Source organism: Eubalaena glacialis, chromosome 7 (assembly GCF_028564815.1).
Source record: "Eubalaena glacialis isolate mEubGla1 chromosome 7, mEubGla1.1.hap2.+ XY, whole genome shotgun sequence".
Lineage (NCBI taxonomy): Eukaryota > Metazoa > Chordata > Mammalia > Artiodactyla > Balaenidae > Eubalaena > Eubalaena glacialis.
Window position 1 is genome coordinate 70,265,897 of NC_083722.1, and position 14,519 is coordinate 70,280,415.

General features: G+C 50.5%; 1 protein-coding gene and 1 pseudogene across 1 annotated transcript; both read left to right on the forward strand.

Annotated features, from left to right (window-relative positions):
• The first annotated feature begins 943 nt into the window (after positions 1–943).
• On the forward strand, positions 944–4,432 carry TMEM42 (transmembrane protein 42). The gene is made up of 3 exons (XM_061195306.1): positions 944–1,174; positions 3,044–3,190; positions 3,803–4,432. The coding sequence occupies exons 1-3, from the start codon at positions 983–985 to the stop codon at positions 3,941–3,943; spliced, it is 480 nt and encodes a 159-aa protein (XP_061051289.1). The 5' UTR covers positions 944–982; the 3' UTR covers positions 3,944–4,432.
• A 1,923-nt stretch (positions 4,433–6,355) lies between these two features.
• On the forward strand, positions 6,356–7,520 carry LOC133095745 (protein SET-like; annotated as a pseudogene).
• Positions 7,521–14,519: the final 6,999 nt, after the last annotated feature.

Sequence of the window (14,519 nt, forward strand, 5' to 3'; positions counted from 1 at the left end):
AAGAGAAAAAAAAAATACAGTATGCTAACACACATATATATGGAATCTAAAAAAAAAAAAACTGGTTCTGATGGATCTAGGGGCAGGACCGGAATAAAGACACAGAGGTAGAGAATGGACTTGTGGACACGGGGAGGGGGAAGGGTAAGCTGGGACCAAGTGAGAAAGTGGCATTGACATATATACACTACCAAATGTAAAATAGATAGCTAGTGGGAAGCAGCCGCATCGCACAGGGAGATCAGCTCAGTACTTTGTGACCACCTACAGTGGTGGGATAGGGAGGGTGGGAGGGAGACGCAAGAGGGTGGGGATACGGGGATATATGTATACATACAGCTGATTCACTTTGTTATACAGCAGAAAGTAACACAACACTGTAAAGCAATTATACTCCAATAAAGATGTAAAAAAAAAAAAAAAGCACTAACCACCCCTACCCCCCCAGCCCCCCACCCCCGCTTTCTCGCTGAATCTGCCGGTCTCTAGCGCCCTCTGCCGAAGCATCTCTACGTTTTGCGCTTCTCGAACTAGGAAGGTGCAGGCCAGACTCCTGGGGGGGGTCTTGCTAAAATGCATATGCTAATTCAATGGATGTGGGGCGGAGCCTGGGATGGGGCGTTTTAATCATATTCCCACGGGAAGCTGATGCTGGACCACACAGAGTGACAAGGATTGAAACTGCTAGGCAGCGAAGAGTTATTCTACAACAGCAAGCCCAGTACCACAGTCAGCCTTGGACACCGGCCCAGCAGTGCTCCTCGGAAAGTCTCAACGTAACACGGAAAGCCGCCCACCCTCGGAAGAAGGCTGTCTGTGGCTGGGCCGGCGGCCCCACCCCTCGAGGCCCTCGGGGAGCCTCAATTGGCCACCCCTCTCACGTGAGCCTCTCGTCACGTGAGGCCGCCGTCCAATCGCGGAGCGCTCTCGGCCCAGGCGGTGGCTGGCGCGGCGGGCGCACGGAGAGGTGGTGGCGGGCACCATGGATGGAAAGCCTCAGTTCGCTGGCGGAGGGGTGTGCGCGGCTGTCTACCCCGACGCCTCCGCCGGATTTCCCCCGCACCTCCAGGCGGGCGCAATGCGGCGCCGCTTCTGGGGCGTGTTCAACTGCCTGTGCGCCGGCGCGTTCGGGGCCTTGGCTGCCGCCTCCGCCAAGCTGGCCTTCGGCAGCGAGGTCGAGCCGGGGGCGCTGCTGCGGCGGGCCGGCGGGTGGGGCCGGGGCAGGAGGGGCGCTAGGGGGCAGCGGGACTTCGGGATGGAGCGGGGCTGGGGACGCAGGGGGCAGCCTCACCCCCGCTGGCCTGTTTGGCCCACTCCGCAGCCGGGCACTACTGACAGCGTGGGCAGGAAGGCATCCCTCGACTCCACATCACGCCCAACCCTCGTCCATTGTAGGTGGTAAGAGACGTCGGGGACTGAGGCTTGTTCCCTTACCAGGGACCTAAAATCTGTCCTCCGATTGGGCTAGTTCACTCTCGGGGAAGACGCACACCTCCTACATCCACTCTCTACCTCTCATTTTAAGCCCTTTGTGCCCGAACATTTCTCTCCACGTGACTCTAAAGGTGAGACACCTGTTGCCCATCTCTGTAACTCCGTAGTTAATGGCTGTTTTGACTGGTCTCCCCTGCTGGCGGAAACTTGGGAATTTGGGATATCCTAGGTATAAGGGAGACTGAGAGAAACATTCTGGACATAACCCCGATGTTGAGAACTCCTTAACTGCCTCCCCATGTCTGCTAAGGTGTACCTTTGCCTCTCCCATCGCGAGTCATAGGCCACCTTCTGCTTGTTAAAGAGATTTCATTGCATCTGCAACCCAGGGTTAGGCCCTGACCTGGACAGTAGACAGGTTGATTCTTTAGGTTTAAGCTAATCCAGTGGGAGCTGCCATGCTCGAGGTTGGTATCCTGTTGGGTGTAATTCTTGGAGTAAGTGGTCCAAAGTGAGATGAGTGACTATGAGCCATGAGGTTTTCTAGTCTTCTCAGTTGTGCATCAGACTTTCATAAGCCTTCACGTAAGCAGGTTGGCACTGGCACATAAAATGCTTCTGTGTAAATTATACAGAGACACTCCTTCCTCAAGACTCTGTATATTCAGCTGCTGATGAGAAGTAAGAGGATGAGGTGTAGATGGGCACCATCCCCAGGGGAAGCAGCTCTGTCTGCAGGCAGGTTTATAACTCAAAACCAAGCAAGAGGTCTGCATATCCTTTGTGTAGGAGGCTTCTAAAGATCCTCTCTTCTTTCAGTGCTCTCCTTTAAAAAAAAAAAGAAAAAAATCTGCAAGTTTTCCAAGTGATGCCTGGGGTCACCAGTTAAATAGTCCCCCATGTGGTTTTGCTAGGCATGGCTGTGTCCTAGTTCAGATCATGGAGCCACACTTCCTGGGCCTGAATACTGGCGGCTCCCCCCAGCTGTGGGGCTTTAGGCAGGTTACTTAATGCCTCAGGTTCTTTATCTGTAAAATGAAGTTAAGGAATAAATGAAAATGTACTTAAAACACTTAGCACAGGGCCTGGTACAGAGTAAAAGCTCAAGAATGCCCAGTGGGACCAGCCTGAGTGGGTTTTAGCCTTCACAGAATGGGGGCAGGGGTGTGGGGGGTGGGGAGATAACTAATTCATGCTTTACCTGATCCCGGGAAGTGACGGCTCCGCCCCTGATTTACTCATCCCTCAGACTGAGCAATAACCACTTGGCCTGCTGAGACTGAACTTCATGCACTGGTCACTGTGAGGCCAATAAGGGACTGGTGTTCAATAGAAGATAACTGGTATGGATTCGTATTTTACTTCTGCCCAAGGTCACATGGCTGGCAAGATGGCCAAATAAGTGTCTCCTCTGAGGTTGTTTCAGCTGTTAAATGGGTGTGCTCCCTGCTGAGGGTTAAGTGAAGCCCTGTGCAGGAAAGCTCTTGAGGACCCCCAGGCTGTGGTGGCCTGGCTGCCAGCAGTAACCATGACCCTGGGTGCTGTGAGGGGGTCTGCTGGTCATGCTGCCCGGGGCTGGCCGTGGCTGCAGTGACACTTTCTCCTGCAGGTGAACGTGGGCTTCTGCGTCTTAGGCATTATTGTGATGGCTACCACCAATTCTCTGATGTGGACGTTCTTTAGCCGGGGCCTCAGTTTCTCCATGTCTTCAGCCATTGCATCTGTCACGGTGACTTTTTCAAATATCCTCAGCTCGGTGAGTAGCCTGAGCGTACAGTTCCTCTGTCCCAAACCTGGGTTCTGGGAGGGTTCTGGGCGGGTTGTCCTTGGGCAACCCCTGCTTTCCCACATAGGAGAAGGGCCAGGAACTCAAGCAGAGGTTGGGCTGTGTCTTGACTCCCGGTGGCTGCTCCTCTAATCTCTAACTTGGAGGAATTCTCAAGTTAAATGGGGATGAAGTCCAACTGTCAAAAGCCTACTTGCCGTTCCTCAGGGGTCTGTGAACTCAGGCAGGAGATGTGGAGGGTCGAGGTTCTCTCCCAGGTGGGGCTGAGCCAGTCAGCCCTGCAGTCCAGGCAAGGAGGGCTTGGTGGACCAGCTGTGTGCTGGGCCTAGCTGCCGGCCTCTGCTGGGCTTTCTTGTGCACTTTGCTGGGTCCGATGCTGTGAGGAGGTACCCTCCCCACTTCTCCAGATGAGATATGCTGAAGGTAACAGATGGGTTTCAGGCCCAAGACTTCCAGCTCCAGACCTTTCCTCCCGCCCTAGGGGGGCACTCAGCCACAGGGGAGTCAGGTGGTGCCCACCCACCGTGGTCGCATCCTGCGGGCACGTGCCTGCCCAGCCTCACAGCTGTCTCTGTCCTGCAGGCCTTCCTGGGTTTTGTGTTGTATGGAGAGTGCCAGGAGGTCTTGTGGTGGGGAGGAGTCTTCCTCATCCTCTGCGGACTCACCCTGATCCACAGGGAGCTGCCACCACCCAGGAAGGCTCTTCCACACAAGCAGCAGTAGCACCAGCGGGCTGGGCGGACCCGCTGGAAAGACAGTGATGGCGGCTCAGGCTCGGGCTGGCGTGTGGGGACTGCTTCTCAGGGCGACCTGGGTGTGCAGCCTTCTGACCCTCGGCCAAAGGGAGATGCTTCCCAGGGAACCAGGCCTGTGACCGAGCAGCCTTGCGGGTGGACAGCTCCGGCCTCTGTTGGGGGAAGTACACCGCAGCATGTTCTGCCCGAAGCCTTCTTGGTCCGTCTGCTCGGTGCTGTTGATTCTCACGCTCCACAACCCACCCGGTGAGCCATGGCAGGTGCGGGAGACCCTGGGGTTGGTGGGCTTCCTGTATGGACTTGAAACCATTGCTGTAACTGCAGTCCTGTTGCCTAACAAAGGCCAGTCATGGAATTTTGGAATCAGTGACTGGTGGGGCTTTCGACAACTTCACACTGATATGTCAGGCCGTCAGCGTCATGCTTCTGGATTATGGCAAGAGAAGGAAAACTAGATTAATAAATACTTTTTTTGTAAGTTAAAACTGCCAGGTGTGGAATCTTAATTCTTTCCTACTTTTTTTCCTTGCCTAATTTTTTGGAGTAAGAGCAACCAGGGTGAGCTGCAATTCCCAGAGGGGGAGTTGAAACTCCTCCCCCCGCTTCCAGACCTGGGGCTTGACTGCTCTCTGCCTGCCTGCGTGGTTCCTTCCTGACTTCACCCAGGCTGGCGCTCTTCAAATTCAGGAGCATCTGTCCATTCTCTTGGTACCAAGGAGAAAAGATTGACCTCACTTTGGGAGCCTAGTTTTATTTTACTTATTAGGAAAGGAACCTGGCCCAGAGGTTGCTCCCACCTCCTCATGTTACCTCTTCTGTCCTTTGGTCCCGTGACTTTTTTGTATCTTATGCCATGTGAATCTAATTCCTAGTTCAAAACAGTCTGTTTGCTGTCTGCATCCTCTCCCCGTGCATAGCTTCAAGTGCGATGCTCACCTGCTCCAGTTCCCCGGGGCTCCCCTGGCTGTCTGAGAGCCCTCTCAGCTCTCCTGAGCCTGACTGCCAGCCCCAGGTCTCCTTCCACATCCCCTGCAGGAGAGAGGGCCTTCTTAGCCACGAGGCTGGGGGAGAGAAGGGTCGTGTCCAGCTGGCCCCTCCTCCCCACGCACATAGCACCTTCATTTCTCTCCTCCATTACTTGTGGCAGTTGCCGGATGCTCTCCAGAGCTGTTCTGTGGCTCCCAGTGACTTCGCTGTGGCCCAGCCCCCTCTCCAGCTGCTCCCTTGCTGCCTCCTTCCCTCCCCTACTCACCGTGCCTCAGTCACCCACACGTCTGCATCTCAGCAGTTCTCGAGGCCACCACAGCCAGTCGTGCCTCCATGCTTTTGTGCCTGCTTCTCCGTTTGCCTTGGATTCCCTCCCCCTTCCCCTGTCCCTGGAAAACTCCTCCTTCATATCCAACAGGGCACAATTTGCTGCTCTTTCTGAGCTCCCACAGGGGCCAAGGCCAAGCTGTGATTCACAGAATGGTAATTGACTAGCCCCGCTTTGACACATTGAAGCCTCCCAGCCTCACTGGGAGGGAGGTTTTTTTAAAATTTATTTTATTTTATTTACTTTTGGCTGCATTGGGTCTTTGTTGCTACGCACAGGCTTTCTGTAGTTGTGGTGAGCGGGGGCTACTCTTCGTTGCGGTGCGTGGGCTTCTCACTGCGGTGGCTTCTCTTGTTGCAGAGCACAGACTCTAGGCGTGCGGGCTTCAGTGGTTGTGGTGCGCGGGCTCAGTAGTTGTGGCACACTGGCTTAGTTGCTCCACGGCGTGTGGGATCTTCCCGGACCAGGGCTCGAACCCGTGTCCCCTGCATTGGCAGCTGGATTCTTAACCACTGCACCACCAGGGAAGAAGCCCAAAGGAGGTACTCTTGTTACTCTCATTTTAGAGGTGAGGAAACTAAGGCTCAGAGAGGTTGGGTCACTTGCCCAAGGTCACACAGCTAATGAATGCCCAAATCACTGTGTGAATCCAGGGTTTGGCTCTTAATCCGTATAACCATCCTGCCTCCCCCTTCAGCACGTTAAAGCCCCAGAGAGGTCCTGTGGACGAGGATCCTGTTTTACAGTGTCTAATAGCGCTCCCCAGGTCTTACCTTCTACCCCTCTGAAGGTGATGCTCCCTGGAACACTCTTCACATCTCCCTGATCAAATCTGACCCCATTATTCTACCAGTGAGGAAGATGAAGGCCATTCAAGGCTCTGCAGGGTGTGTTCACATATGTGAGTCAGGCACCCATCCAAGGCCAGACGTGAAGGCTGCTGAGAGCTGGTGGCCCGGCCTCCCTGAGCAGTTCATGAAAAGGGCAGGAAGAAGTCCATCTCGGAGCAGACGTTGTCACGAGGGGACCCAGCCTCCCATCCAGACGCCTGCCGGATACATAAAGATGCTTGAGGAGGAGGAGGTGGCTCGGGGAGATGGAGCAGCGAGCTGGAGCACAGAGCGTGAGTGAGGGAGCTGAGCCGCCTGCCCGCCCGCCGTTGCCTCCCCTCCGTAAGCAGGAGCCCGGGCGGGCCCGGCACGCTGCCTCAGCCCATCCAGCGTCTTCAGGCTGTCTTCAGGCCGCGAGGGCAGCGCGTGAGCCAGGGGGAGGGAGAGCGAGCCAGCGAGCGCCAGTAGGAGGTGGCGGACGAGACCTCAGAAAAAGAACAGCAAGAAGCAATTGAACATATTGATGAGGTACAAAATGAAATAGACAGACTTAACGAACAAGCCAGTGAGGAGATTTTGAAAGTAGAACAGAAATATAACAAACTCTGCCAACCATTTTTTCAGAAGAGGTCGGAATTGATCGCCCAAATCCCAGATTTGGGGGTAACAACGTTTGTTAACCATCCACAAGTGTCTGCACTGCTTGGGGAGGAGGATGAAGAGGCGCTGCATCATTTGACACACGAGTCGAAGTGACAGAATTTGAAGATATTAAATCAGGTTACAGAATAGATTTTTATTTTGATGAAAACCCTTACTTCGAAAATAAAGTTCTTCCAAAGAATTTCATCTGAATGAGAGTGGTGATCCATCTTCAAAGTCCACTGAAATCAAATGGAAATCCAGAAAGGATCTGACAAAACGTTCAAGTGAAACGCAGAATATAGCCAGCAGGAAGAGACAGCATGAGGAACCAGAAGGCTTCTTCACCTGGTTTACTGATCATTCTGATGCAGGTGCAGATGAGTTAGGAGAGGTCATCAAAGATGATATTTGGCCAAACCCATTACAGTACTACTTGGTCCCGGACATGGATGATGAGGAAGGAGAAGAAGATGATGATGATGATGAGAGGAAGAAGGATTGGAAGATATTGATGAAGAAGGGGATGAGGATGAAGGTGAAGAAGATGAAGATGATGATGAGGGGGAGGAAGGAGAGGAAGATGAAGGAGAAGGTGACTAATGGAACACTGATGGATTCTGACCTTCCTTTTTAAATTTTCTCCAGTCCCTGGGAGCAAGTTGCAGTCTTTTTTTTTTCTCCTCCTCCTCCTCTTGTGCTCAGTCGCCCTGTTTTTGAGGTCTCTTTTCTCCTTTATACTGTGGCTCACAACTTATTTGGGGGGGAAATACCTTGAGCAGAATTCAGTGGGAAAAGAATCTCTACCCCTTTCTGTTCCAAATTCATTTTTATCCCTTCCTGTCTCAACAAAAACTTTATGGAATCAATACCACCATGCTCTGTGGGAAAAAAGAAAAACCTTCTGCTCCCTTAGCTCTGCTGGAAGCTGGAGGGTGCTAGGCCCCTGTGTAGTAATGCATAGAATTCTAGCTTTTTTCCTCCTTTCTCTGTATATTGATTGGGCTCAGAGATTACACTGTGTCTCTATGTGAATATGGACAGTTAGCATTTACCAGCATGTATCTGTCTACTTTCTCTTGTTTAAAAAAAGAAAAAAAAAACTTTAAAAAATGGGGTTATAGAAGGTCAGCAAAGGGTGGGTTTGAGATGTTTGGGTGGGTTGAGTGGGCATTTTGACAACATGGTTTCTCCTTTGACATGTTTAATTGTGATGTTTAACAGACATCCTTGCAGTTTAAGATGACACTTTTAAAATAAAATTCTCTCCTAGTGATGACTTGAGCCCTGCCACTCAATGGGAGAATCAGCAGAACCTGTAGGATCTTATTTGCAATTGACATTCTCTATTGTAATTTTGTTTCTGTTTATTTAAAAATTTTTCTTTTTGTTTCACTGGAAAGGAAAGATGATGCTCAGTTTTAAACGTTAAAAGTGTACAAGTTGCTTTGTTACAATAAAACTAAATGTGTACACACACACACACACACACACACACACACACACACACACAGTGTTTGGTGCTGACCCAGACCATCTCACTCTCAACTCAACAAATGTGCCTGCAGGAGACCATGGGACACAATGAGATGTTTGTCTAAGAGGAAGGTTTGTCATTTTTCAAAAAGCAGAGAGATATGTGTCTCCATCTAAGAAGATGGGGAAGTGTTCACTGTGTCTCTTTACTCATTTCAGAGGTATCGAATCTTGATAAGAGAATGAACTGTGTATCTGAATTTGTCTTTCTGGTGTGCACCCTGGATGATGGGTTGGAGTTTGTTTGCTCTGGAGCTGGCAATTTGACATCCAGGTTCAACAGCCAATGGCCTGATAGGTCAGTGTTACTATTTTTTTTTTCTGGTTTTAAAATTTTACTTATTTCTTTTTAATGTGTATAATTCAATAGTTTATTATATTCACAAAGTTCTGAACCATCACCACTGTCTAATTCCAGAACATCTTATCACCACAAAAAGAAACCCACACCATTAGCAGTCACTCTCTATCCACCTTCCCCTCAACCCTCTGGCAATCACTAATCTGCTTTCTGTCTCTATGGATTTGCCTATTCTGGACATTTCATATAAATAAAATCACACAACATATGGCCTTTTGTGTCTGGCTTCTTTCATTTAGCATAATATCAATATTTTAAAGGCACATCCATGTTGTAACATGTATCAGTACTTTATTCCTTTTTATGACTGAATAATATTCCATTGTGTGGATGTACCACATTTTGTTTATCAATATATCTTGTGATGGACATATGGATTGTTTCCACTTTGGCTGTTGGATAATTCTGTTAAGAATATTTGTGGGGTCTTCCCTGGTGGCGCAATGGTTAAGACTCCGCGCTCCCAATGTGTGGGGCCTCGGTTTGATCCCTGGTCAGGGAACTAGATCCTACATGCATGCCGCAACTAAGAGTTTGCATGCCACAACTAAGGAACCCGTGTCCTGCAACTAAGGAGCTGGTGAGCCATAACTAAGAAACCCTGGAGCTGCAATTAAGGAACCCGCCTGCCGCAATTAAGGAGCCCACCTGCTGCAACTAAGACCTTGTGCAACCAAATAAATAAATATTGTTTTAAAAAAAGAATATTTGTGTATAAGTTTTTGTGTGGATTTGTGTTTTCAGTTCTGTTGGGTATATACGTCGGAGTGGAATTACTAGGTCATATATAACTGTATTTATTTTTTGAGAAACTGACTGCTTTCCAAAGCAGCCATGCCATTTTACATTCCAACCATCAAAATACGAGTGTTCTAATTTCTCCACCTTGTTGCTGACAATTTTTATTGTCCATAATTTTATTATAGTCATCTTAGTGGCACCTCATTGTGGTTTTGATTTGCGTTTCCATAATGACTAATGATGTCAAGTGTCTTTTCTGTGCTTGCTGGTCATTTGTGTATCTTCTTTAGAGAAATGTCTTTTTAGAGCCTTTGCCCATTTTAAAACTGGGTTTCTTATATTTTTATTATTGAGTTGTAAAAGTTCTTTAAATAAAAGAAAGAGTTATTTAAATAGTCTGAATACAAGTGTATCTTATCAAGTATACGATTTGCAAATATTTTCTTTCATTCTGTGGATTGTCTCTTTCACTTTCTTGATATTGTCCTTTAAAGCATGAAAGTTTTTATTTTGATGAAGTCCAGTTTATCCATTCCTATTTTGCTTGTGCATTTGGTGTCATATCCGTTGCCAAATCAGAATATGACCCCAGATAATGCAGGGCCTGTTTTAGATCATTGAAAGGACTTTGACTCTGAGTGAGTGTGCAGAAGAGAGAGCTGGTCAGCCATATCTTAAAGGAGTCCCTCTCATTGAGAGCAAACTACAGAGGGCAAGGGCAGCAGCAGAAAGACCTGTCAGGAGGCTGCTGCCACTGCAGATGAGGGAGAGGAGCCTTTGGTGGCAGTGGGGGTGATAAGAAGTGATCAGACTCTAATCCACTTTGAGGGCAGAGCCAAAAGGATTTGCTGATGGGTTGGATGTGCCTATGAGAGGAAGAAGTCAGTGATGCCTCCATGGTTTGGGCCCTACTGTGTGCCAGGTGCTGGCGGCACTGAGAGATTCGTGGTGCAGAGCCTTTCCTCACACATTATCTCAATTAAATAACAGCTGTTAGTCCAGCTCTTCTAGAGTTGATCTTCATGGTAACTGGAATGGCCAGCCACACGTGGGTGAGGTCATGGGGCCTCAAGAGTCAAGCAAGACAAAATAATAATAGTTGAGAGGTAAAAGAAAGTCAAGGGCCTTTAGTTCCTCCTTAAGTTTTGCAGATACTAAAAACCCCACCAGGTGGAAGAAGTTAACTGCGTGCTGACCACCAGCACGTAGCCCCCAGACCAGCTGGAGCTGAGGATTGATAATACTGACCCCATGATACCACCTTCTTACCTCCCCATCAACCAATCAGATAATTGTGCACAAGCTGATTGCACACCTCACAACCCTCTCCCTCGCCTTGCCTTTTTTTTTTTTTTGGTCGCGCCACGCTGCTTGCGGGATTAGTTCTTAGTTCCCAACTAGGGATTGAACCTGTGCCCTCAGCAGTGAAAGCGTGGAGTCCTAACCACTGGACTGCCAGGGAATTCCCTCACCTTGCCTTTAAAAACCCTTCCCCCCAAGGCCATCGGGAAGTTTGGGTCTTTTGAGTATGAGCTGCCCATTCTCCTTGCTTGACCCAGGTTGGGCGCATTGGCAAGAAACGCTGTGCTTTCCTTCACCACAACCTGGGGTCAGTAGATTGGCTTTACTGCGTTTGGGCTGGTGGACCTGGTTCAGTAACATAGAGGTGGCACCTGATGGGCTACAACAGAAGTGCTGGGCTGAGCACTTAACGCCCATTTGTCTCAGCTCGTCTGTGTAACCCCACAAGGTAGGTATGTTCACCCCCATCTTACAGGTGAGGAAACTGAGTCTCAGAGAGGCCCATGCCTGGCTGGAAACCCAGCTCTGCCCGGCTCTACCTCACTGCAACGTCAGATTGTGGAGCCAAAAAGAGACAACTGGGGAAATGAACATTCTCTTTTCTTTTTTTTTTTCTTTTTTTTTTGGCTGCGCTGTGCCGCTTGTGGGATCTTAGTTCCCTGACCAGGGATTGAACTCGGCCCCTTGGCAGTGAAAGCGCAGAGTCCTAACCACCGAACTGCCTGGAATTCCTCTCTTTCCTTCTTTATTCCACATGGTGTGTTGCTGACAGGTCTGAAGGTTCTCCATGCTGACTTCCTGAAAAAGGAGATGCCATTCCTCACCACACGTTACAGTTCCAGATGTGCAGACTCTGCTCTGGTGAGGCCTGGTGTTTACCTGTGGCTGGCGCTCTGCAGGCCCTGCAGGCCTGGGACAGCGCACCTGCAGCTCTCCTGCGCTCGGGGTTCAGGGGCCGGACCATGCTGGTTCTGATCCTCAAGTCTGAACCAGGAGTGTCTTCGCCTCCCTGGTCCTCAGTTTCCCCATCTGTAAAGTGGGAATGATATGGGGTGCAATGAGGATGCAGTGGGAGATGGGAGAGACCTGGCCCGTAGTGAGTCCTCCCTCCTCAGATGCTCCTGTTCCTTGGCTAGGAGCTGGGGGTTGGCTGGGGAGGGGCAGAGAAAAGAGAAGAAACTCAGCTGGGCAGCTGCTTTAGAAGGGTCTGGGATGTTTCTAGAGATGAATCATAGGGCTGAGGTTTGCTGACACCATGGAAGTGTGGGCTGGAGGCAAGTGGGCAATAGTGATTAAAACACCACACCTGGGGTAATAGATAATGGAAATGGCTCAGCTGCTGGTTATGATTGGCTATATCTATGGGCATATGTGCAATTAGGGGAACAGATCTACAGATCTGGTGACAGGGAATGGGATAATGGGGAGGGTCTTGCTTCTTTAATGCCGTTTTTTAAGTTTTATAAATAGATTTAGTAGATCAGCGTTACAAGAGAGTATATGACACCACTTCCTGGGAGAGAGCTTTCATTCCTTCTCCAAGGGAGGGACAGGCAGAGAGTCTCCTCAAATGTGCTGGTGGACCTTACAGTCAGAACGGTCTCCATTCTCTTCAGCCAAGACGAGATAAGTACCTACTATGTTCTGTGCCGAGGGCCCCCTGCTCAGCATGGACGACAGGACGTCACGGTCCCCAACATCTGTGAGTATATAGTGCCCCCGAGTTCACGTGCATCCCTCTCACAAACATTTACCTTGTATCACTCACCCACTCACTCAGCAAATAATGCCGAGTACCCACCGTGTGCCAGGAAACATCCCAGGCTCCAGGAATCCACAAGTAAAGCAGTGCCTGGCCTCCCAGACCTGCCCGTTCTAGTGGAGGGAGTCGGACAGGAAGCCAACAAGAGCACAAGGTCATTTCAGACAGGGACACATGGGCCCAAGAAACCAAAGCAAGAGGGTCAGGGCAAGGCAGGAGGGTTCTCCTGGGAGGTGGCCTCCCTGATGGGACCCACACCCCATGCAGGAGCCACCACTAAAGACCTGAGAGCAGGGTTCCCAGTTGGGGGCACAGTGTGTGACCCCCAGGGAGGCCACACTGGCCATCAGCATTGTCATGAACTGTCTCTCTGAGGACCAGAGGCTGGTCATTGCAGGGAGGAGAGGGAGGGGACTGGGCGGGCTGGAGAAGCTGCACGGAAACCATGTGCGGGCTATAAGGAGGGGTTGGATTTGATCCCAAGAGCAGTAGGGAGTTCCCGGAGGTCATGACATAACCTGACCAACGTTTTCTTAAGTCCTCCAACAGCTGGCAGGGTGGGCAGTGGCATCTGCCTCTTTCAGGCGAGAGAAACAGAGGCTAAGCCGCTAGCACTGGCTGCCCAAAGCAAATGAGCCTGTGCATCTGAGCAGAGCCCAGCGAGGGCTAAACAGACAGGGAAAAGAAGCAGGTGGGGGACACGTATGTAGAAGAGGCACCGGAAAGTGCCACACGCGGAGACAAGAGGGAAGCCTGGGTTCCGTTGTGGTGAACAGGGAGGCCGTGGAGAGCAGGAGGCAGAGGAGATTCATCCAAGTTGAGCAGAAAATGAAAACTGGACACTCGGGGCAGAGGGAGGCCTTGCAGCCCTGGCGGGTGAGGGCAGTTGGATAGGGAAAGGCTGCAGGTTGCAGAGCTGGACGCAGGGCTCCAAGAGGCAGAGGACACAAGTGAGGAGCCTCAAAGGGGGCTGGGAGCTGAGGCTTGGGGTGAGGGGGCAGCACGTGTCTTGAAGCGAGGGAACCTTTCTGGGGGCTACCATCAAAACTCTGTGCCCCTCGGGTGTTTCCAGGGCTGAATCTTGGTGTTTCCAACAACATCGTGATGGAGCTGGACCCGAGATCATCAGACAGACGTCCCTGGCAGGCAGCCATTCACAATGAGTCCGGTGTGGAGGTGAGGGCCCCCAGGCTGTTGCGTAAGTGGCTGGCTGGCTTCTGGCAGGTTCCTGCCTAATCTGAGGAGCCCTTTCCTTGCCGTGCTGAATATTCACTCCCATGATGCCTTCAACACCTGAGCCCAGACCCAGTGGGTCATCTGCTTCTAGGGGGAGGCTGCCCACCCACGGTGACACCTTCACTTCCTGTCCAAGAGGCCTAAACCTCTCAGGGATGTTCTAGGACATTCAGTCAGTAACGGTGCTGAAGACCAACCCCCAGCAGAGTGTAGCAGGGGCTGCGTCTCCAAACGTCTCAGGGTTTGCTTCCTCACCCTCCCCGAGGCTCTTAGCAGCTCTGACTGTGGTCAAATCTCCTACATGTCACCTCCTCCCCTTTTCATTTCAGAAAGGGACAATGTTCATTGGAGTAAACAAGCAAGAAGTAAATAAAAATAACCCATCATCCCACCAATTAACAGTTGTCAATCCTTGCTTCCAGGCTTTTTTCTATGACTCTATAATGGTTAGATACAAAAATAGAAGTGTTTTGCCTCTCACTTCATTCACGTTATAAGATACTGTGAATGCTCCTGTTCGTTCAGTGGTTCCCCTACAAGAGAACTGTTCGTGGCAGCTTCCTGCTCTGGCATGTGGGCTCGTGGTGTCCCATCGGCCCATCTCCTCTTGGGGGCTGTGAGGATTAACAGTTGTCCAGTCTTCCCAGGGTTGTCATAAACATGCTCTCAGCCAGATCTTTGGACTAATCTGTGAATATTTCCTTAGGATAAATCCCCAGAAATTTAATTGTGAGGTTGATTCCAGGATTTTCTTCAGAAGCAGAACTTGCAGCTGGAAATGAGGAGGTAAGTGGGCCAACTGCTGGCCTGTGTGTCCTT

Excerpts from the sequence above, each read along its gene's own strand:
- TMEM42 (XM_061195306.1), top strand. The coding sequence starts at position 983 with ATGGATGGAAAGCCTCAGTTCGCTGGCGGAGGGGTGTGCGCGGCTGTC. Across the intron at positions 1,175-3,043 it reads AGCTGGCCTTCGGCAGCGAG|GTGAACGTGGGCTTCTGCGT; the intron begins GTCGAGCCGGGG and ends TTTCTCCTGCAG. Across the intron at positions 3,191-3,802 it reads TTTCAAATATCCTCAGCTCG|GCCTTCCTGGGTTTTGTGTT; the intron begins GTGAGTAGCCTG and ends TCTGTCCTGCAG.